Source organism: Myxocyprinus asiaticus, chromosome 7, assembly GCF_019703515.2.
Source record: "Myxocyprinus asiaticus isolate MX2 ecotype Aquarium Trade chromosome 7, UBuf_Myxa_2, whole genome shotgun sequence".
Taxonomy (NCBI): Eukaryota; Metazoa; Chordata; class Actinopteri; order Cypriniformes; family Catostomidae; genus Myxocyprinus; species Myxocyprinus asiaticus.
In genome coordinates, this window is record NC_059350.1 from 4,720,486 (window position 1) to 4,741,758 (window position 21,273).

At 39.5% G+C, this 21,273-nt stretch overlaps 1 protein-coding gene across 1 annotated transcript; it reads left to right on the forward strand.

The window, feature by feature from the left end:
• Positions 1-247: 247 nt before the first annotated feature.
• rab3da (RAB3D, member RAS oncogene family, a) lies at positions 248-20,145 on the forward strand. Its single transcript, XM_051702711.1, has 5 exons — positions 248-524; positions 1,646-1,882; positions 15,584-15,702; positions 15,886-16,010; positions 19,161-20,145. Exons 2-5 carry the CDS (start codon positions 1,646-1,648, stop codon positions 19,346-19,348), a joined length of 669 nt encoding a protein of 222 aa, XP_051558671.1. The 5' UTR covers positions 248-524; the 3' UTR covers positions 19,349-20,145.
• Positions 20,146-21,273: the final 1,128 nt, after the last annotated feature.

Below are 21,273 nucleotides of genomic sequence, written 5' to 3' on the forward strand. Positions count from 1 at the left end.
CATTTATTAACACTAAAACACATAATAGAATGTTTAAAATCTTACTGAAATGTACTTTTTCAGAATGGAAAAGCACTCGACGTTTCGTAGAATGACCCGTATGTAGACAATAATAATGCACTCAAAGGCAGCTGGCTGATAGAGGACCTGTTGATTTGTGATTCTGTACGTGCATGCTGGAAGCTCGCCAAGGCTGCTGACTGATCTGGAAACAGCCTTTCGCCGTTTCAAGGCGCCGTCAGCATTAATAAAAACTGGTCGAAAGCCAGGTCGCTGCAGGCGTGAGACATCAATTCTCTGATTTTGCAACGCCCCACTTAAGAAAAGGGAATGGTCGGGTTTTAAACAGATAATGCGAGTGAGTGGACCTTTTTCAGTGTGTTTTGCGGCAAAAGCGAAAGTGTTTCTGATCTGATCACAGCGGCGCATACTGCGGACGCGGCCACTGGATGTCCGAAACCAGCTGAGGAACAGCGCATAGTCAACTTTATACTATAAGAAACCACCAAAAACAGCTGGATAAGGTCAGTCAACATATTATGTTCGTGCCTTAGGGATATACATTTTTCTTTTATCATTTACGGTAGAGACATGTGTAAGAAAGCAGTCCATATGGAAACATGACTGGATAGGAGCCGCTTCCATTCCGTTTATTTCCTTTCATCACAGCAGTTCAGTAATTGTTAACATGCAATATTATGATAAGAGATCCTTCTTATTGATGGCTTTTGGCGATGTGTTTGACAAATTGGCATGTGCCTATAGGTGTAATTCAGGGTGTGGGCAGCAGTATGGTTGTGTCACTTCATCAGAAACGTGTAATTAATATATTTTAATCTTTGCCTGTGCAAATGGGTATTTCTTGTCGATTTATTTTAAATGGCATAGACCACTATGGCACCAAAGCATTGTGTTCATTCATATGTGTAAGGTGTGTCATATCCTGGTAACGCCCTCTTCAGGTGCACTTCACAGGTATACATTTACTCAAGTGTTTGTGTGATCAAGGAGCCTTGAGCAGGATATTTAAAAAATATATATATATATATATTTTCTATTGAATAGTTACTATTCCATTCAACGACAGTTTGTAGTGACCATGTCTGTTGACAAAAAAAGACCAATAAAAGTAGTCTATGCCACTTGTGTGTTCTTTTTGTAGCTGGTTCACAATTAAATGTCCCCAGGGGTCATTTAGTTGTAATTAACCCCAACCCCCCCCCACCAATAATCAAAACGAGCAAGTACAACGGAATCAGAAAAATAATCGGAAAAACCGATATATTGGTCTACCTGTACAACAGAGCATACTACACCGAAAGTAACCTCTTTTTTTCAGACTCATTGACTACTTGCCAAATGTTAAGACACATACAGTATATACAGACATAAACACAGTTCATATGACAACAATGTAGCATTTACTACAGTTTAAAGCTGTTTATTGTGGTATAGCCCAATGCTGTTTCACGTACTATTTAAAAAAAAATAAATAAAAAGAAAAGTGTTTTAATATGTGTGTATACAGTGTATACTGCACAGTGTTCACTAAGTAGTAAGCTAGTATTCCATTCCGAATATAGCCCTTGACTGGTGACTCTACAATTGCTTGTCTAACATGTTCACTTCCCCTCCATACTTCTAGATGGCATCTGCCAACAGTACTGTCCATCAGACGCAGGTGCAGAAGGACGTGACCGATCAGAATTTTGACTACATGTTCAAGCTCCTCATCATCGGAAACAGCAGTGTGGGAAAAACCAGTTTCCTGTTCCGTTACGCAGATGACTCCTTCACGTCGGCCTTCGTCAGCACAGTTGGCATCGACTTTAAAGTCAAAACGGTGCACCGCAATGAGAAACGAGTGAAACTGCAGATATGGGTGAGTGGGAATGTTGAGACCTGGGAATGATATTGATCAGTGAGATGGGAAATAATTTGTGCAGTTTTATGAGGATGGCATTAGGGAAGTAGTATTTATGTAAACCTTTCTGAACACCACTTTTAAAGAAATCGGAAGCTCCAAGCAAAATATCCGGCTGCAACACAACTTCTGGGAATAGGCGTTCATAGGGTTATTTTATTTTAATTTTTTTTAATCATTTTTTATAAAATATTCTGTTTTCTGCGCAACCGCTTGAGGAGATTGCGCACCGTATTTTGAATTTGTATTATTGTGGGATCAACTTTTTTAAATTTTATGGCTTAAACAGCTTTGTTTCAGTCCGATGGTCTCTTCCTGTCTAGGTAAGCAGTTCCAGAATATGTTTCAATAGCCGCTTTTCCACTATCAGGCCGGTGCGAGCCAGGGCTATCAACTGGCCAGCCGGGGTCAATAGCCTCGAGCCGCAAGACCAAAATCGATCTGCGTTCCCATCGTCAGGCCAATAGCCCCGGTGCGTTGCCCTAAAACTTAATATACCGCCCTGGTGCCAACGGCACAAACCTCGCTCATTTCACAAGCAAAAGGAAAGCTCAAGCTGCGGTATCATGTTATCTAGTTATCTAGAATATCGAGTTTATATAGCTAGCTAGCTAGATAAATTAGCGATAACAACTCGCCTACTGTAACTGCCATGATGTCCCGAGTGGTATCTCCACTAACAGCGGGACAATGTCCTAGCACACAGTCTATGAAAGTTCACCGAACCATGGAAAGTAATTTCTTTGGGCACCGCTTTGTCCATTGGGCATTTTAACGGATTTGTACTGTGCTCACTTTTTTTTTTTTTTTTTTTTTTTTTTCCCAACCTGTACCGCTGTGCGCTGGATACATACCCTGACAAATTCGGTTAAACTCCGCCTTTGACATTGAACCCGCATCAATCCCCGGTTGGCCTTGTTTGGCCCAAGGCCATTGGCCGTTGGCCCAGAGAAACCCCCGAGAAGGCAAGATGAAGCCCCGGAAGTGACAGTGGGAATGCAACTGGCCCTGGCATGCACTAGCACGCCCTCATTTGGCCTGATAGTGGAAAAGCGGCTAATTTGGAGCAGACTTTATGTCCGAAGTCTGGCTCTGCGAGAGATGCCAGTTGTGTTGCCTATTCATAATTATTGTATTTATTTTGGAAGAAAAGAACAGGACCACATTGTTTCCTTTAGTATGCATATTTCTCAAATGCAGCCAAAAAAATTGTATTGCCAAAGTTCAATGTTGAGAAAAGAGGACCCAGTATGGATGTGTCAGTATGACTTCGCGAGACCTTGATCAAGATAATCTAGGTGGACGTGTGTGTGTTTCATTGGTGTGGGTCAGCAACGATAGTTAATGTTACAAAATATCCAGAAACTACACAAACCAGATGGCCCCTTCATCTAGTACATAATTTGGTGCACATACACACACTGCCAAATCAATTGGGAGAGAACCTTCAACATAAAAGAAACACAAAAGCTATCAAATTAAATTAGTTGTGCATTTTGATGCCGACCAGGGTGTATCTGTTGTTGTTGCTGTTATAAGCTTGACGTGGGTGTGTTCTGCTCTGCTCCACCGGTCTCAAGTTAATTTTTAGTGGATATATGAAGTCAGTTCCCCTCAAGTTCTCACAGGTGCCTTAGCAGAGTAACCACAGGTGAAGTTCAGCACAGGAAAAGTTGACAACTAGAAGTGTTCAAATACTTAATTTTGAACAGTATATCTATGATTTTACTTGCTTCTTGTGAAATGTTTTGCTCAAAGTGTGTTTTTGCCATTTCATTAAAATAAATGCAGCTTGGTTTGACATTTTGTAATGTAATGTAATGCAAAGACAGTGCATTACATTACATTATATACATGCATTACATTCATGTGTCCAAATATTTGTTAGGGCAACTGTATCTAGAGTGTCTGTAAATACTTTAATCTCATTGTTTTGGCTCTGTAATTTTGTTCATTATTGTTCTGTGCCAATTCATAGCTGCAACCTTCCTCGACTGAGGAAGTAACAGCACTTTTCTGCTGATCAAAGGAAATGAGTGAGAACGCCTCGAGGTGTTGAGTAGCATTTCCCAGAATGCACTGTTTGCTTATAACCCACTATCAGTGGCACATTCTCAGGGCCAGCAAAGCCTTCTCTGCTGGCCTAACATGCCAAATAAATAAATATTTTTCATTCTTTCATTCTCAATCACCTTTTTGCCTATGTATTTTTAATCACATTCCACTCCTAATTAATCTACAAACTAATAGAGAAAAACTAAAAGTTTATCCAGTTAGAACTTAACAGTGCATCCGGAAAGTATTCACAGCGCTTCACTTTTTCCACATTTTGTTATGTTACAGCCTTTATTCCAAAATGGATTAAATTCATTATTTTCCTCAAAATTCTACAAACAATACCCCAAAATGACAACGTGAAAGAAGTTTGTTTGAAATCTTTGCAAATTTATTAAAAATAAAAATTGAAAAAAATCACATGTACATAAGTATTCACAGCCTTTGCCATGACACTCAGAATTGAGCTCAGGTGCATCCTGTTTCCACTGATCATCCTTGAGATGTTTCTACAACTTGATTGGAGTCCACCTGTGGTAAATTCAGTTGATCGGACATGATTTGGAAAGGCACACGCCTGTCTATATAAGGTCCCACAGTTAACAGTGCATGTCAGAGCACAAACCAAGCCATGAAGTCCAAGGAATTGTCTGTAGACCTCCGAGACAGGATTGTATCGAGGCACAGATCTGGGGAAGGGTACAGAAAAATTTCTGCAGCATTGAAGATCCCAATGAGCACAGTGGCCTCCATCATCCGTAAATGGATGAAGTTTGGAACCACCAGGACTCTTCCTAGAGCTGGCCGCCTGGCCAAACTGAGCGATCGGGGGAGAAGGGCCTTAGTCAGGGAGGTGACCAAGAACCCGCTGGTCACTCTGACAGAGCTCCAGCATTTCTCTGTGGAGAGAGGAGAACCTTCCAGAAGAACAACCATCTCTGCAGCACTCCACCAATCAGGCCTGTATGGTAGAGTGGTCAGACGGAAGCCACTCCTCAGTAAAAGGCACATGACAGCCCGCCTGGAGTTTGCCAAAAGGCACCTGAAGGACTCTCAGACCATGAGAAACAAAGATTGAACTCTTTGGCCTGAATGGCAAGCATCATGCCTGGAGGAAACCAGGCACCGCTCATCACCTGGCCAATACCATCCCTACAGTGAAGCATGGTGGTGGCAGCATCATGCTGTGGGGATGTTTTTCAGCAGCAGGAACTGGGAGACTAGTCAGGATCGATGGAAAGATGAATGCAGCAATGTACAGAGACATCCTTGATGAAAATCTGCTCGGACTGGGGTGAAGGTTCATCTTCCAACAGGACAACAACCCTAAGCACACAGCCAAGATAACAAAGGAGTGGCTCCGGGACAACTCTGTGAATGTCCTTGAGTGGCCCAGCCAGAGCCCAGACTTGAACCCGATTGAACATCTCTGGAGAGATCTGAAAATGGCTGTGCACCGACGCTCCCCATCCAACCTGATGGAGCTTGAGAGGTCCTGCAAAGAAGAATGGGAGAAACTGCCCAAAAATAGGTGTGCCAAGCTTGTAGCATCATACTCAAAAAGACTTGATGCTGTAATTGGTGCCAAAGGTGCTTCAACAAAGTATTGAGCAAAGGCTGTGAATTTTTAATACATTTGCAAAGATTTCAAACAAACTTCTTTCATGTTGTCATTATGGGGTATTGTTTGTAGAATTTTGAGGAAAATAATGAATTTAATCCATTTTGGAATAAGGCTGTAACATAACAAAATGTGGAAAAAGTGAAGCGCTGTGAATACTTTCCGGATGCACTGTATTCCTTGATGCTTACAAGCAAAGCGTGACAACTGTTTCACAAATCGCATGCCCGAAGCAGCACGTGAGTCTGAGCTCCACCCTGTCAGGCCTTCAGAATTTCTTCAGAATCCCTCAACAGTGCAAATGAATGAGCAACTTAAGTCAGATTGTCAGATTCATCAGCCAATCAGCTTGATTTATTTGTTCTTGGCAGGTGTGATCTTTAGGATATGTCCCAGTCAAGGCCTTCTAGCTGGCCTTAAGTGACGCAAGCACGCTTTAAGTGATGTATGTAATTCAAGAGTGAAAAGTGCGAGATCTTGCTGACGAGTCGGCTGTCATCACTGCTGTTATTGCCGTTGAGAAAGAGATCCTTATGGATTTAAAAACATGAGATGTTCTGCATGACCGTGTGATTGCTTAATTTATTAAACAGGAAAGGAGGACTTGTTTTCACTTCAAGTAAATTGGTAAGTGCTTTATTATAGCAACATCAGGAGTTTTCTAAGTGTAAATTAGGCTGCTTGAGCATTCAGTGTCGGATCAAGCTTTGAAAAGTAGTGCTGCGTTCCATTCAACTCGGAAAGTCGGATTTTACAAATTCCTACTAGGAAAAGTGCAATGGAATGCACCTTGAAGTCAGAATTACAACTTGTAGGCTCGTGCAGAAATTCTCAACTCCGATTTCGCAGAGATGCAGGGGCATGTTGTCACACAAACATGTTGACACTCAGAGAGACATACAAAGTAAGTGATAAACATTCACTTTATTAAGTAATATCGATAAATGAGTTTGTTTCCACATTACGTGATATTAAAGCTTGTTTAACAAACGCTTGCAGAAACGGGTGTATAAAACATTATAATCTCTTTTGATAATCGTACACCTGAAGCACAAATGCTAGCGCTGCAGCATTGTTTATCATTTGGGTTGCTAGGAGACATCTCTAATGAGAGTCAAACCCCTGCTAAGCTAACGGGAGCGTTGCAGTTCCGAATATCTGGGAATGGAATGCATTTATGGTCGGAGATATCAAGTAGGAATATCCCAGGATATTGAGCCCTGACGAAATGAAATTTGTTGTAAGCAACATTTAAATCGCAAATGTTATTAGATAGATTTTCCAGGTATTATAGACCTCCTTGGTAGATTCATATGAAAAATTATGATTTTTGAATGTCTGTTCGGGAGATGTTCATTTCACAAAACAGTCATGCTGCAGTTAAAATTAGGCTTACTTGAGCATTAAGTGTCGTTTCAAGTTCTGGCTTTCGTGAGTGGACGTGTTTTTAAAATGTTAGCTGTGACATAATGTATGATGCCCAAAGGTATAGGGTGTCTTATTCATTGTGAAACCGTGTTTTCATAATGGCATGAATCACACTGAAGGCCTAGACTTTAAATGCACGGCCCGCCACTGCCCGCTATTGAACAGCTCGGCCACATGTCATCAGCTGTGCCTAGAGTGATCATAGAGCACTGGCTACCAGTAACCATTAGTTGAATAATGTGAGGACTCATGCTTGCCTGTGCAAAACTCTGTGGCACAATTCTAGGGTGCTGTGAGTGGCATTGCCATGTGGTTGCTAGGGTGTTCTGGGCGGTTGTTAGGGTGTTCTGGATGGCTGTTACTGTAGTTGGTCTCTAGGGTGTTCTGGGCGGTTTCTTCGGGGTTGTTAGGGTGTTCTGGGTGGTTGCTTGGTGGTTGTTAGGGTGTTTTTGGTGGTTGCTAGCTGGTTAGTTTCAGCCTCAGATGGCATGCAAAACTGGAAAATGCTTTCTCATGGAAAGGGTGACCACACGTCCCGATAAAACCAGGACAGTCCCGATTTTACGGGTCGTGTCCCACGGATGCCTTTTGTCCCAATAATCAGTCTTGGCCTAATATTTTAAGAAAATTATCATTGCTGTGCTTCGTGGTTTTTCTATATTGAGAGACATGCGACGAGTAATGAGAGAATCGTTCATTCCCGCAGTCTCAGAATCAGCGGGGCTTTTTCCGCTGATTCAGAAAGCACCTCTGCTGCTGTCTGTCAGCCCATGAGAAGTTTACTCGTGCTAGAAGCCAAACATTGGGGAGAGAGGGATGATAATAGACGAACTGCACAAGTCAAGGTAATCAAATAGCAAATAATGCTTTACCTAATATACATCCTCTGACATACCGTCAGTAAAATCGCAACCCTCTATCCATATGAGCCATATGATGTCATAACCCCTGTACAGATGGGATTAGTTTTATGTGGAGCAATGTAATGATTACCAGAGCTTCTCATTGATTTTAATCACTTCCAAAACGGGTATATCAGTATTTTTTCTGGGCTGTGCGTATCTTAAAATATCTATAAAATGCCCTGAATGATCCAGATAAAGGTAGTCCACTGTGAATTGACATGCTGGTAAAAAGCCAGTGAATCTGTGCTGTCTTTGAGCACTTAAACTATTGTTGTTTGTGAAGTTCTCTGTGTCTAAAGTTATTGGTCAAAGACACCAGGAAATGAAAAGACACGATTCACATCCTCAAATAAACGCTTGAGAAAAACATGCATGATCGCAACAGCGCAGTGTTGTCTGTTTAAAGAGAAAGAAAGGATCAAGTTTTCTTTTACTTAGGAAAAGTGTAGCTCTGCATTTTGGGATTTATTTTCCAGAAGTACAAATAAATAACATAACTTGAACAGATTTTTAATTAATCTTTTTAATTCAAGAGAGTAACACAGCATTGCAATCTGTTGTATTTTGTCAAATATTCCAAGTTAACTCTATAATTAATCAGCACTGCTAAATACATTTCCTCATAGATCAATAACGTGAAACGGCAGTGTAAAAACAGTATGGACACCTATAGACTTATCTGCTTATCCTGTGCGAATTGACGATAAACATAACCGACGTCCACTGTAAAAAGTAATGAAAACTAACATTTAGTTTTAGCCGTAGTCAAATATTATTTTATTATGCATCTTTAATTCATTGATTTCTTTATTTGATTGTGGAATTGACCGGTTTTCGGGGGAGGGGGGGAACTTCCGTGAGTAGACGCGGAAGCCGAATTGTGTTCCGTGTTCATGAAATGAGCACTTTTGATGACAAAATAATCACATTATTTGCCTAAGTTTGACAGGTTGTTCAGAGTTTCGTTTGAGGCACGTAGCAGAAGGTAAAGCGGATATCCACGAGCTGAGCTGCATTTTCTGCTTTGTTTACTCGGTTATGTCTGTGAAATATTCTGTGATGAGATTTTCTGTGCTGTACTTGGACTCTCTACACATTTTCTGCTATCCTCCCGTGTGTTTTCCGTACAGTCGCTCGCGGAGACTCGTGCAACATTATAAAACATTTTTTCCCCCATGTCAGTCTTTTATTATGGGATAATACTGTACATCTCTGATTACCCTTCCCCTAAACACCCCGTAATGACAAGACAGACTGGGATTGGTCACAGTACATGTCAGTTAGATGGCTTTTCCTGTCTAAATGGGTGGTTCTTGGCCAACTGAAGCTGCTATAGACCCCAGACCAATGACTACGGCATAGGTCTAGGGTCTATAGCAGCTTCAAGTGACCAAGAACCACCCATTTAGACAAGGAAAAACCATCTAACTCACTACGTGAGACTACTAACTGGTTGCTTACTGGTCCAAGTCAAAAGATCGACCCCAAGTCCTCTTCCTTAATAGTATATGGGATTTTATTTTATTTTTTTTGCACGTTTTATCATCCACCAAGTCTGATCGCTTGGAAAATATCACACTTCTCCCTAACAAGCCGAACAATTTGAGGTATAAAAATAAAATTGGAAATATATTCCTATTAATAATATGCTCTCTTTTATTTTGAACAGGACCTAGGTTGAATCGGAAAACTGAAAATGTTGTAAATGCAATTGAGTGAATTGTGATTTACCCATCAACCCTTAGTAAATGTAGTCTGGGTCATATTTGTAATTTAGCTTGCATAGATTTGTTTGTGGTTTTGGAGGATGAGGCCATGTCACGCAACCTGTCTTAGTTAGCATCTGCACCAAAATAACTAAAGGTTTGATTGGAGTTGGATGCACTGCTTTTGACGTCAACAGCAAAAGATATTTGACACATTTTCTGCTATCTTATAAAACAATACAAGCCTATTTATTTTGCATTCTTAAGGGGCCATTCACACCAAATGCATTCTTGCATAATGGTACGGAACAATAGTTTTTTGAGATGCGTCTATAAAAGTTGAAGTTGTTTTAAATTGACATAGCATCTTAAAAACGCAGTGGTAATGCATGAGACGTGGCACGACGATCAAAGACACTGATGGAGAAATGCCACGCCCCTCATTTCCAGCGTGACTGACACCTATGCCTGACAGGATATATACAGTGTGTATATATATACACACACACACACACACACACACACACACACACACGCAGTTGAAGTCAGAAGTTTACATAAACCTTAGCCAAATACATTTAAACTCAGTTTTTCACAATTCCTGACATTTTATCGCAGAAAACATTCCCTGTCTTAGGTCAGTTAGGATCACTACCTTATTTTAAGAATGTGAAATGTCAGAATAATAGTAGAGAGAATTATTTATTTCAGCTTGTATTTCTATCATCACATTCCCAGTGGGTCAGAAGTTTACATACACTTTGTTAGTATTTGGTAGCATTGCCTTTAAATTGTTTAACTTGGGTCAAATGTTTTGGGTATCCTTCCACAAGCTTCTCACAATAAGTTGCTGGAATTTTGGCCCATTCCTCCAGACAGAACTGGTGTAACTGAGTCAGGTTTGTAGGCCTCCTTGCTCGCACATGCTTTTTCAGTTCTGCCCACAAATTTTCTATCGGATTGAGGTCAGGGCTTTGTGATGGCCACTCCAATACCTTGACTTTGTTGTCCTTAAGCCATTTTGCCACAACTTTGGAGGTATGCTTGGGGTCATTGTCTATTTGGAAGACCCATTTGCAACCAAGCTTTAACTTCCTGGCTGATGTCTTGTGATGTTGCATCAATATATCCATATCATTTTCCTTCATGATGTCATCTATTTTGTGAAGTGCACCAGTCCCTCCTGCAGCAAATCACCCCCACAACATGATGCTGCCACCCCCGTGCTTCACTGTTGGGGTGATGTTCTTCGGCTTGCAAGCCTCACCCTTTTTCCTTTAAACATAACGATGGTCATTATGGCCAAACAAAAATTTTTTTGTTTCATAAGACCAGAGGACATTTCTCCAAAAAGTAAGATCTTTGTCCCCATGTGCACTTGCAAACTGTAGTCTGGCCTTTTTATGGTGGTTTTGGAGCAGAGGCTTCTTCCTTGCTGAGCAGCGTTTCAGGTTATGTCGATATAGGACTCGTTTTACTGTGGATATAGATACTTGTCTACCTGTTTCCTCCAGCATCTTCACAAGGTCCTTTGCTGTTGTTCTGGGATTGTTTTGCACTTTTCTCATCAAACTATGTTCATTTCTGGGAGAAATAATGCGTCTCTTCCTGAGCGGTATGATGGCTGCGTGGTCCCATGGTGTTTATGCTTGCGTACTATTGTTTGTACAGATGAACGTGGTAACTTCAGGCATTTGGAAATTGCGCCCAAGGATGAACCAGACTTGTGGAGGTCCACAATTTTGTTTCTGAGGTCTTGGCTGATTTCTTTTGATTTTTCCATGATTCCAAGAGGCACTGAGTTTGAAGGTAGGCCTTAAAATACATCCACAAATACACCTCCAGTTGACTCCAATTAGCCTATCAGAAGCTAATTGACTAATTACCTAAAGGCTTGACATTATTTTTTTGGAATTTTCTAAGCTGCTTAAAGGCACAGTTAAGTTGGTGAATGTAAACTTCTGACCCACTGGAATTGTGATATAGGCAATTGTGAAACAATATGTCTGTAAACAATTGTTGGAAAAATTACTTTTAGAAAAAGTAGATGATCTAAACGACTTGCCAAAACTACAAAAGTTTTGCTAATGTGAAATCTGTGGAGTGGTTAAAAATGAGTTTTAATGACTTCAACCTAAGTATATGGAGTCTTCTGACTTCAGCTGTGTTTATTTATATATATATATATATTAGTGGCATGGGGGGCGTGGTCATGTGTTGGTCTGCGGGAGAGGGAGAGCGGTAAAGCTCGTCACCTGAGTCGTAATTATCTCTAACACCTGTCTCTCATTATAGTGATGGCGGCGGGAGACCTGAAAAGGCTTGCCAGAGCATCAGAGTGTGGAGAGAGTGACCTACAAGCACAGGCAGCCACGAGTGCTTTTCTTTGTTTATTATTTAGTCAGTTCCGACGGTTAATGTCGATTGTGTGTGAAGCTGACAATTAAAAGACTGACCTTGAACCTGCTTTGTTGTCTCCTGACTCCATTGCCCACGAACCAAAATCCTTTACACACACACACATATACATATGTAAATATGTGTATGTATGTATGTGTGTGTGTGTATGTGTGTGTGTATATATATATATATATAACATTACTGATGTAAAAAACAGCACCATCACTATTTGAAAAAAGTCGTTTTTGATCAAATCTAGACAGCAGCCATCACTCCAACACCTTATCCTTGAGTAATCATGCTAAATTGATCATTTAGTACTAGAAAATCACTTGCCATTATATCAAACACATCTGAAAGATATTTGGTTCATTAAATGAAGCTTAACATTGTCTTTGTGTTTGTTTTTGAGTTGCCACAGTATTCAATAGACTGGCATGTCTTAAGGTCAATATTAGGTCAAAAATGTCAAAAAAGAAACAGCTTTCTCTAGAAACTCATCAGTCAATCATTGTTTTGAGTAATGAAGGCTATACAATGCTTGAAATTACCACAAAAAAGGACAACTGGCTATAGCAAGGAGAGAAAGAGATGTGGAAGGCCCAGATGTACAACTAAATAAGAGGATAATCAGAATCATAATCAGAGTCTCTAGTTTGAGAAATAGATGCCTCACATGTCCTCAGCTGACAGCTTCATTGAATTCTACCCGCTCAACACCAGTTTCATGTATGAAAAGAAAAGGTTAGAGTGGGCAAAGAAACACAGACATTGGACAACAGATAATTGGAAAAGAGTGTTATGGATCTTAACCCCATTGAGATTTTGTGGGATCAGTTAGACTGTAAGGTGTGTGAGAAGTGCCCGATAAGACAACTGCTACAGGAAGTGTGGGGTGAAATGTCACCTGAGTATCTGGACAAACTGACAGCTAGAATAACAAGGATCTGCAAAGCTGTCATTGCTGCACGTGGAGGATTTTTTGATGAGAACTCTTTGAAGTAGTTTAAGAAGTTCTGAATTTTTTATCAAATTGTAATAGTAATTGTAATAGTAATTTTTCACGTTATTAATGTCCTGGCTATACATTGTGATCAGTTGAATGCCACTTTGAGGAATAAAAGTACCAATTTCTTTCCATAAGAGAAAAATCTGTACATTATTCCAAACTTTTGGCCGCCAGTGTATATAATGTATATAATATACACTACCGTTCAAAAGTTTGGGGTCACTTACTCATTCTTTATTATTATTTTTTCCCATTTTACAATAATAGTAAAGTCATCACAACTACGGAGTAACAGAAATAGAACTATGGGAATTATGACGTGAATAAAAAAAATCAAAACTATGTTATATTTTAGCATCTTTAAAGTAGTCACCCTTTACCTAGAATTTGCAGACATGTACTCTTGACATTTTCTCAACCAACTTCTTGAGGTATCACCCTGGGATGCTTTTTAAACAGTATTGAAGGAGTTCCCATCTATGTTGGGCACTTATTGGCAGCTTTTCTTTATTATTCATTTTTGTATTTTTTATTTATTTATTTATTTTTCTACAAAACGAATTTCAAACATTTAAGCATACGCCTTCAGATCAAAAGATTTAAGATCATGAGAAACATTTCAGTCAAGTGTTTCAAAACTTTTGAACGCCAGTGTACATTTGGTTTCGGTTAAGGCCCTCTGCTGTTGTCAAGAGCCCCAAAGTGGGACAAGCTTTGGTGCGTGTATAAGTAAGGTGTATTTAGTGGGTGTGGAGGACACAGGGACTTACGAATGGCTTTTTCTTTTGACGAAGTGAGTGGAGATGTTTAGTTAATGATCAGTCACGTTTAGTTACAACACAGAAACTACACTGCAATGACACTGTGTGCTAAGAAGGAAACTAGTCAGATGGTGTTTGTGTTTCTGTTTCAATACACATAAATGTGAACACGCACATATACGCTGTAAACTCATACGTATGTACTCACTCTGCTTGACTTAAGGGAGGAGTTCATAATTTAAAGAGTAGTTACGTAATTTTAGGCATTTCATTACAGAGGAAGTGGAACTTAAATTTGACAAGTCATCACAGTGCTGCTGCTGTATTGATGCAGTGATGGATGTGGAAGAGTCATTTTTATTTACATTTACAGACTTCAAAGAAATGGCTCACCCAAACATTAAAATTATTTCATCATTTACTTACGTAAACTGTTGTTCCAAACCTGTATGTAACATTTCAATGTTTCATTTTGAGGACATTTTTGTCAATTCTGGGATGACTCTCGATGTCCAATGTGGAATGTGGAAAACCATTTGAGAATCACTGGGCTAGAATGTTTGTCTGATATGATTCACTTATCTTTGTTGTAAAACTAGCCATCAATGTGTGTATTTTTGTGTGTGGAGGGCAGGTGGTACATCTTATCTGTGTTGAAAGGGGTTGAGGCTTTTGTCTATTCGAGCCAAACTCCCATTGGTTGCAATTCAGTTCATCCCCTAAAACACAATGCATGCATATATACAACCCTCAAACAGCTGTCCAAACCAAGAGTTACCATGGTAACCCCTGTAGGTGAGGTCACAGCTTTCTAAATCAAGTCAAGGCTTCTCCGTATCATGGAAACTAATCAAAAGTTGCCTAGTTACCACATTAATGTGGCTTTTAACCTCTAAACCTCTGACTCTTAACTTTTTTTTTTTTTTTTATGTTGTGTTTACTAAATTATTTTCTGTTTAATTTACTCAAACCTGTACTAACATGAAACTAGGGAAATTATTAAATATTTAGAATATATTTGTGATTGATTTTGCTGGTGAAGTTTCCTGAAGACCATGTGATTAGACAAGTTTCACGATCCTTCTTTGCGTGTATGTTAAAAACTAAGGTCAAATTTGATACACTATATTCTAAAGCCTGTGCGTCATTAACATAATCAAAATTTTGCCTGAAAATCCCAAGTAGGTATAGCTGCAGGCCGGAGACCTGTTAATGTGGGCGGAACCTCCAAAAGAGGGCAGAGTTACTCTAAAAGGGGGTGGAGTTACTCCCTAGCCTTACAGTTAAGGTTAGGGAAAGGGTTCGGTTAGGGGCTCCCTATATCTTGAATGGCGATTTGGAGCTCATGCCCCTTTTTGAAACGATGCCTGCAGCTATAACCTTCTCGAAAATCCTGTTGTCTGCAATGTACTAGATGTCATCAAAAGGCTGAAAAATAGCCATATATTTTTATTAGCTATATCGACCAGTTGTGCATGATATTTTTGCTGCACTGATTATTATTATTATTATTATTTAATGTCTTTCAACACTCTAAGATTTTTCCCATAAGCTTATAATGACAACCAACCAGTGCTGAGCTTTCCAGACTCAAACCACTTAATGCAATAACATTTTTCCAAAGACATAATGCTTTCAAACTTGTGGACGAGATATTATGAGCATGTGTTTATTGATCCAAAGAGCAAATTAGGCCAGAACAATAGGCGGAAGGTGCAGGGGGTTTAACAATGTTAATGTGTATGCATGTGTGTGCAAATGTGTCTTTTCTCAGGACACCGCAGGACAGGAGAGGTACCGCACTATAACCACAGCATACTACAGAGGGGCCATGGGATTCCTGCTTATGTATGACATCACCAACCAAGAGTCCTTCTACGCTGTGCAAGACTGGTGGGATCACTTCCCTTGTAACCGTACAATTGTTATTGTATTAAAAAGTCCTATGCATATGGAAACATGGACGTTAATGAGAATGATTATTTGAATGTCACTATGAAGACCACTATTATATCATTCTTTTAAGAAAGATGAGTGTGAATGCATTTTTTATTTTTTTTTTATTATTTTTTTTAGGGCAACTCAGATTAAAACGTACTCATGGGACAATGCTCAGGTGATCCTGGTGGGGAATAAATGTGATCTGGAAGACGACAGATTGGTGGCCACAGAGGACGGCCAGAGACTGGCTAATGAACTTGGCATGTTACAGTACATTAGAAAATATCAGTCACACACACTGACACTTTAAAGGCTGTTCATCTAAAAATGAAAATTCTGTCACCATTTACTCACCCTCAAGTTGTTCCAAACCCATATCTCCTTTTGTTTTCCACGGAAGAAAGAAAGTCATGCAGGTGTGAAACAAGATGAGGATGAGTAAATGATGACAGAATTTTCATTTCAGGGTGAACTATCCCTTTAAGGAAAGTTTTTTTTTTTTTTTTGGGATGGAGATCCGAATTAAATGGGCATGCCACATCATCCTCTGAATTTCAGGCATAGGCGAAAAGAAATGACTGGAAGAAATGCAAAGATGCCTTATTTTAGAATACCGAATGCAAATGTGTTGCTCAAGTGGTGTAAATCAACTTTCATTGCCTAATCGATATTAGATAAAGCAATAAGGTATGAGAGACCGTGTTATATTGTGAATATAGTCACAGCTAAAGCAGTGTAGCACACCCTTGAGTGCCTTTATTACTTTAAAAAAATATATTTTACTTCAAATTAAGAATCTATCAATCTATCACAATTATAATTTAATTTTGTTAATAAATCAGGGCTGTCGATTTAAATGACACGTTAAAAAATGTAGGCAATTAATCAGGTCCCTGGACCATAATAAGGAATATTCCTACCATCCGAGCATTTCAAGCTTGAAGCACCACCTGTATTCAGTTGGGGGCAGTAAGTGAAACTGCATGTAATGACGTCTCGAGCACGTATTTTATTTAATTATTTATTTTATCTCCTTTTCTCCCCAATTTTGGAATGCCCAATTCCCACTGCTTACTTGGTCCTCGTGGTGGCGCGGTTACTCACCTCAATCCGGGTGGTGGAGGACAAGTCCCAGTTGCCTCCGCTTCTGAGACCGTCAATCCGCACATCTTATCACGTGTTTGTTGTGCATGACACCGCAGAGACTCATGTGGAGACTCATGCTACTCTCCGCGATCCACGCACAACTTACCACGCGCCCCATTGAGAGCGAGAACCACTAATCGCGACCACAAGGAGGTTACCCCATGTGACTCTACCCTCCCTAGCAACCAGGCCAATTTGGTTTCTTAGGAGACCTGGCTGGAGTCACTCAGCACTCCCTGGATTCGAACTCGCGATTCAAGGGGTGGTAGTCGGCGTCAATACTCGCTGAGCTACCCAGGCCCCCAGCACGTATTTTTAACATCACGGAGTCATGGTTTTCACGCTCAAACATTTAAATAAAGTCATATGTGAACACATATTGCTGATTTTTACCTATTATTCAATTAAGTTATAATAATAATAATGCCGTTTATTGTCATCAGTGTGTCATTCTATGATCATGCATGTCGAATACGACTGACAAATGTTGATTGTTTCCTACATTAAAGTTTTGCACCCCAAAGCACCCGATACAAACACTGATGCACAGACGTGGATATTTTCTATGTGTCTAAAGTATATAAAGAGAATAAACTAGTCTTAATCAACTCACCAGAAACCATGATTCAGCTTATAACAATTTAAAATATAATATGCATGCACAATAAACAATAGTACAATAGTACAATCTCTCGACTGAAAAGTTTTTGCATGTTTCAATTTAAATGTCATTTAATAAAACTAGTCATAAGCATATTTCCAGTATGTTTTGCTTGTCATTAAAGAAATGTACAGTTCGCCCCGGCTCGTTCTTGTACTCAACTCCTCGGTACATGCATGCTCACTAATCAGACTCCTCTGTCGGCAAACTTCGAGAAGTGGTTGGACCGGCTCATTCGGTTCTTTTTGAGTCGGACACGACTGAAGAGCTGACATTCGATATTCTGCCTTTAAGTTTAAATTCCTTCATTTCAAATGGGTTCTTTGGTTTAAAAACCGGTCTAGTAACTCGTAAGAGCCGCCTGCCTGTATGAGTCCAACTCGTTCATTTCGAACTAGTCATCTGCATTTAGTTAATGAAATTCAGTTTCTTGAAAATGTCCATCACAGTTAGCTACACAATTCATTAAGTCTAATTAAAAAATACAACTAGAGAACGAATATGTTATTTATAATTTGCATTAGTAACATAATCAAGTAAAAATGCCTACTTAATTCTCGAGATCTTTTTGCAAATATTTTTAAAATAAGAAAGAAAAATCTGTTGGTTTTATAAACGTTTTATTCAACGTCTCAATGCATTGCAAATCCTCGGTAAACCTCGGCAAACTTTGACAGTTCGTGGGCCAGCTCATTCTGTTCTTTTTGAGTCGGACAAGACCGAAATGTTGACCTTTTGATTCAGCATGTAGGTTTGATTTCTTTCATTTCGAACGGATTCTGTGGGTTAATAATCGTTCTAGTAACTCATAAGAGCCGCCTGCCTGTATTAGTAACATCATCGAGTAATTCTCAAGACCTTCGTTTGCAACTATTTGTAAATGATTCAAAAACAAACATCTGTAGGTTTATAAATGTTTTATTCGGCTACTGCCATTAACATCAACACGTCCTCGGTAATCCTCGGCAAACTGCGACAGTCAGTGGGACTGGCTCATTCGGTTCTTTTTGAGAAGGACAGTTGGACGTGCTGCTTAGCGAGTACATTTACTTCAGCTGTGCGTCTTGCGTCATCAACCCAGAACTAAAGTTCGATTTAGTTCGATGTTGTGAACTGGCTTGACCGGTTACTTACTGAGAATTGGCTCAAAAGAACTATTCGTTTAAGAATCGGACATCATTACTTGACACTAGTGACAGCACAAGATGAGGACATGTTCTTGCATTCAAGCAGCTGGATGGTGCGCAATTCCGAATATAGGGATCTGGAGATGTGGTTTTTAAGATTCAAACTACGTTTAACTTGACACAGCGACCTAAAAACGCCGATGCGAAGCAACCAAAGTGAGACGCTCAAAGTGTCCGTCTGATACACGTGTACATTGAATAAAACAAATAATATATATATATATTGAATTATTGTTATTTGAGTGGCTTTCTCAGCAAATATTTATGTGTTTATCTGTGATTTAATTAGATTAATTAATTGCCATATCATATAATTTATTGTTAAAAATCTTAATGGATTGACAGCCCTAGTATAAATGTAACTTAAATCTTTCACTTCTATTTTCATATCTCTTACTGCCTTTTTATTTTCGCAGGCTTCCAGTTTTTTGAGGCAAGCGCAAAGGACAACATTAACGTGAAGCAGGTGTTTGAGCGGCTGGTTGACATCGTCTGTGACAAAATGAACGAAAGCTTGGATGGAGACCCCAGCATGTTAACCAACCACAAAGGCCCAAGTCTCCAAGACACGTCCCCTGTTGGACAGAGTGGCTGTGGATGCTAATGATCCGCTTTTAACAAACATTCATACTTTAAGGCAAACATTCACACACATGCACACAGCTACAAACAAACAAACACCCACTCCCTGTCTCTCTTACACACACACACACACACACACACGTGCACACACACACACACACACACAGGAAGAGAGACTATTTTACAAGCATACGTACACATTAGAACAGCCAATATACAATATAATATGAAACTCCAATCAAACATTAGGAATCAGGCATGAGCCCCTTCTACCACTCAGTTCATTATCTTCTTACAATCTCATTTTAGGCCCCTCAGGGATTGAATGAACTGGGAAATGTTTTTCTTAGTGTGATATGTGGCTGCTGTTACATTGCACTATGATGTCGTATATAAAAAGGGCGGGAAACCACTGCATGGAACTGAACTGGATCAGCAGTCATCAGAAATGCATTATGCCAAAGTCTTAGTTGAATGCTCATTAAATTTTAGATGAGGATTTCAAACTGCTCCAGGGTTTGTTTACAACGTACTCCGATAAAACACATCGGGTTTTGAGTGTGAAGTAGCTTTGAAGTGTTTTTCATTATTTGAATGTACGTAAGATCATGTTTGACCTAAATATAATGGATAAATCTTTGTTTAAAACATATTTCAGTACTGTCCCGGAAATGTGCAGTAAATATGATGGTCAAACTTCATAGGTTGTTTCTTGTCTGAAAGTATGTCCTAAAGTCAGATTATATTTGTCTTTTCCATATGATTTAAATGCAATAAATGTGCTTACCTGCAGACACTAAATGTAACCCTAAAATCACTAATCATTTGAGAGAATTCATTTGTTTGGAGTGTTTGTCCATCCATCCATCCATCCATGTTCTTGTAAGAAAGTGGTTTTGTGAGGTGTGAACACTTGAGACCTACAGAACAACCATGTTTATAGGGCAAACACATAAAGGCTTAACCACATTCTATGAAGACAGGACAAGGTGAAAAAACTGTCTAGATAAACAGCATCATCTAGAATAAACTACAAGTAGTATTCTCATCTCCTTAAAATTTACCAATTTGTCATCAATCAGAACTAACAGAAAATAATAACAGCTTACAGTTTTGGCGTTGCGATCAAGGAAGAACAAATTTAAGATCTGAATGAATGAATGAACGTTACATTTATATAGCTTTTTTCTGACACTACACTCAAAGCGCTTTACACAGTGAACAGGGGAATCTCCTCAACCACCACCAAGGTGCAGCAACCACCTGGATGATGCGACGGCAGCCATAGTGCGCCAGTATGCTCACCACACACCAGCTATTGGTGGAGTGGAGTTATAGAGCCAATTAATGGATGGGGATTATTAGGAGCCCATGATTGAGAAGGGCCAATGGGGGGAATTTAGCCAGGACACCGGGGTTACACCCCTACTCTTTTACAAGAAGTGCCCTGGGATTTTTAATGACCACAGAGAGTCATGACCTTGGTTTAACATCTCATCTGAAAGACAATGCCTTTTTACAGTATAGTGTTCCCATCACTATACTGGGGCATTAGGACTCACTCAGACCACAGGGTGAGCACCCCCTGCTGGCCTCCCTAATACCTGATCTCTCTGATCATCAACTCGCATTCCATTGATGCAAATCTTGCTGTCTCTATCAAATTTTGAATTCTGTAAGGTGAAAGTCCATGAAGGAAAAAGAAACACCTGGTTTATCTAGTGGAATAGCTATTGTATTGGATAAAACATGACTAAAATCACCCTAATTTGATCATAAATGAACATTTGAAACAGTTGCCAATATGTGTGAGAATCCCTTAAATTATTCAATGTATTTTGAAATAAGCAGTTTTGTTGAAGGTGATTAAATCGAAAGTTTGAAAAAGTAAAATTAAAGTATTTGTAAAAATATAAAAGTTTGGAGTAAAGATGGACTAAAATAGTG

Coding starts and splice junctions, on each gene's coding strand:
- rab3da (XM_051702711.1), top strand. CDS start 1,646: ATGGCATCTGCCAACAGTACTGTCCATCAGACGCAGGTGCAGAAGGAC. Junction 1,883..15,583: donor GAGTGAAACTGCAGATATGG/GTGAGTGGGAAT, acceptor GTCTTTTCTCAG/GACACCGCAGGACAGGAGAG. Junction 16,011..19,160: donor GAGACTGGCTAATGAACTTG/GCATGTTACAGT, acceptor TTATTTTCGCAG/GCTTCCAGTTTTTTGAGGCA.